Genomic DNA, 3045 nt, shown 5'->3' with positions numbered 1-3045 from the left:
AACCTGACGAAAATGCAACCTGAGAGACTTATCCCCCAACTGTTTACCTTGAATCTATTCAATCCATGTCGGTTTGACCTGAAGTTCTGCCAACAGACTTTCATCGTCAAATAGGCTAAGTCGAGTAAACATCACTCTCAGATCGGTCATAGCCCTACGGCTCAATGCATTGGCCACCACATTGGCCTTGCCAGGATGGTACTCAATGGTACAATCATAATCCTTAAGCAGGTCAACCCATCTATGCTGCCTAAGATTTAACTCATTCTGAGTGAGGAGATACTTGAGGATTTTATGATTAGTGTAGATAATACATTTCTCACCGTATAGATAATGCCTCTAGATTTTCAATGCAAAGACTACGGCGGCCAACTCCAAATCGTGCGTCAAATAGTTCGCCTTGTGTGTCTTATGTTGACAAGACGCATATGCAACCACCTTACCATCTTGCATCAACACACATCCCAAACTGACATGTGATGCATCACTATAAATAGTGAACTCCTTTCCAGGTTCAGGCTGTACCAAAACAGGAGTCTTAGTCAGTACAGTCTTAAGCTTCTCAAAGCTCTCTTGCTGTGCATTAGTCCAGTCAAATGGTACACCTTTACATAACAGCTTAGTTAAGGGTGCTGCGATCAGTGAAAATCTTTCCACAAACCGTCGATAATAATTTGCCAACCCCAAAAAACTGCAGATCTCAAGCACATTCTTAGGCTACTCCAGTCCAATACATCCTCAATTTTTTGAAAATTGACTCGAATTCCCTCAGCAGACACGACATGACCCAGAAATGTTATTTCATGTAACCAGAACTCGCACTTACTGAACTTAGCATAGAGTTATTTTTCCCTCAAAATATGAAGAACAATCTTAAGATGCTCGTCAAGCTCATCCTCAGTCCTCGAATAAACCAATATGTCATTAATGAACACCACTACAAACTGATCTAGATAGGGCTGAACACTCAGTTCATCAGATCCATGAAAGCTGCCGGTATATTAGTCAATGTAAATGGCATCACTAGGAACTCGTAGTGACCATAACGAGTCTTAAATGTCGTCTTATGCACATCAGCCTCCTTAACCCTTAACTGATGATACCCAGAACACAAGTCAATTTCGAAGAACGCAGACATCCCTTGGAAACAAATCATCAATCCTTGGAAGTGAAAACTTGTTCTTAATAGTCAACTTATTTAGTTGTCGGTAGTCGATACATATCCTCATGGATCCATTCTTTTTCTTAACAAACAATATCGGTGCTCCCTATGGGGACACACTAGGGCGGATGAACCCATGATCTAATAACTCTTGAATTTGAGCCTTGAGATCATTAAGCTCCTTCGGTGCCATTCAATAGGGACCAATAGACACCGGAGCTGTACCAGGGTAAAGCTCAATCCCAAACTCTACTTCTCGATTCAGAGGTAAACCGGTAGCTCATCAGGAAAGACGTTTGAAAAATCCCTCACAATTCTGAAGTCCTTAATAGTAGAGTCCCAAGAAGCGAAAACACTTACGTAGGCCAAATACGCATCACATCCCTTGCGAGCCAGTTTTTCAGCTACCAATGTAGAGATCACGTTAGCTAAGTAATTCCAGCGTTCCCCAATCACAACTATATTACCCCCTTCAGTTATCAATATGACCCTCTTAGTCGCACAATCCAAATTGACATGATGCTTGACCAACCAGTCCATCCCCAATATCATATCGAACTCCCATAATGGAAGCTCCATCAAATCAGCCTGAAATACTGTCCCTTGATCCTCTAAGGGAACATCCCTGTACAATTTGGTAACTCTAACAAATTGCCCCAGCAGGCTCAGCACAGTCACCTCACTAGAAGTACTCTCAACTAGAATCTCTAGGTTTTTGGAAACAGAATAGACAATATAGGAATGCGTAGATCCTATATCTATCAATGCAGTGTAAGGCACAACAAAAATAAAAAACGTACCCGTGATGACGTCCGGAGAATGTCTATCATCTTGGCGACGAGTAGCATAAACTAGGGCCGACTATCTCGCCTCAGCCTGTCCAGTACCTTTGCCCGGTACTCTCTGCCCATGACCCATACCATTATCACTCCTAGCCTGATCACGGCCCCTGGGCGGTTGCTGAACTACCCTCGGTGGCTGTGCAGTACCAGAGCCCGTAACTTGCACCTGATCGGCCCTCAGCGGACACTCCCCAACACAGTGCTCAGTAGACCCACATCCTAAACAAGCCCCAGTTGTCCTCCAACATTCGCCCAGATGGCGTCTTCTACAATGTCCGCAAAGCCTGATCCCATTAGATGCAACAGGGGCCCTAACTCTAACTATCCCACCAAATCTGACATTTTTCTTAGGCCTCATCCCAGAACTCGAGGGCTCCGAATCCCTCTTATTCTTGCCTCTCTCCTTATCCTAGTTTTGTTGCTAGTGTGCTTCACCTCCTCGGTGATCTTCGCATTCTCTACCAATGCTAAAAAGTCACGCTCCCTCTGCGGAGCTATCAGAACTCTCAAACTATCCCTGAGTCCATCCTCGAAGTGGACATAGTGCTTATCTCCAGTCGCCATCATGCCTCATTCATAGTGGCTCAACCTCAGAAGCTCGACCTCATACTCGGCCACTGAACGATCCCCTTGCGTGAGATTCAGAAACTCACGTCTTCTAGCATCGATGTAGCTTGCCCCTACATATTTACCTTGGAAAGTGGACATATAGAAATCCTATGTCAATCGTTCGGGCTGAGTGCCCTCCTTAACAGTCAGCCACCATTGGCATGCTTCATCGCGAAGCAAGGAAATAGCCCATTTTAATTTCTGTTCAGTGGTAAATTCTAAATCGTCCATGATTCTTTTCGTGGCCTCCATCCAGTACTCAGCCACGCTAGGGGCGACTCTAGTGACACCCCTGAATAGCTCAGCCCTATTGGATCGGGGTCGTCCTGTAACTCACCTTCGACTCCCAGATCTAGTGTTGGGCCCAATGACCCTAGCCATACGATCATGAGACCCAGCCTCTGTAGCAGGTGAAACCAGCGTCTCGCTCAT

General features: G+C 45.1%; 1 protein-coding gene across 1 annotated transcript; it reads right to left on the bottom strand.

Moving 5' to 3' along the window:
* Positions 1 to 1423: 1423 nt before the first annotated feature.
* LOC107915625 (uncharacterized) lies at positions 1424 to 2362 on the bottom strand. The gene is made up of 2 exons (XM_016844762.1): positions 2050 to 2362; positions 1424 to 1920 (listed from the first exon to the last, which is right to left on the bottom strand). The coding sequence occupies exons 1-2, from the start codon at positions 2360 to 2362 to the stop codon at positions 1424 to 1426; spliced, it is 810 nt and encodes a 269-aa protein (XP_016700251.1).
* Between the last annotated feature and the right edge of the window lie 683 nt (positions 2363 to 3045).

This window comes from Gossypium hirsutum, chromosome D10 (genome assembly GCF_007990345.1).
Source record: "Gossypium hirsutum isolate 1008001.06 chromosome D10, Gossypium_hirsutum_v2.1, whole genome shotgun sequence".
NCBI lineage: Eukaryota > Viridiplantae > Streptophyta > Magnoliopsida > Malvales > Malvaceae > Gossypium > Gossypium hirsutum.
The sequence above is the reverse complement of the archived record's forward strand: the minus strand, read 5'-3'. Positions and strand labels throughout refer to the sequence as shown.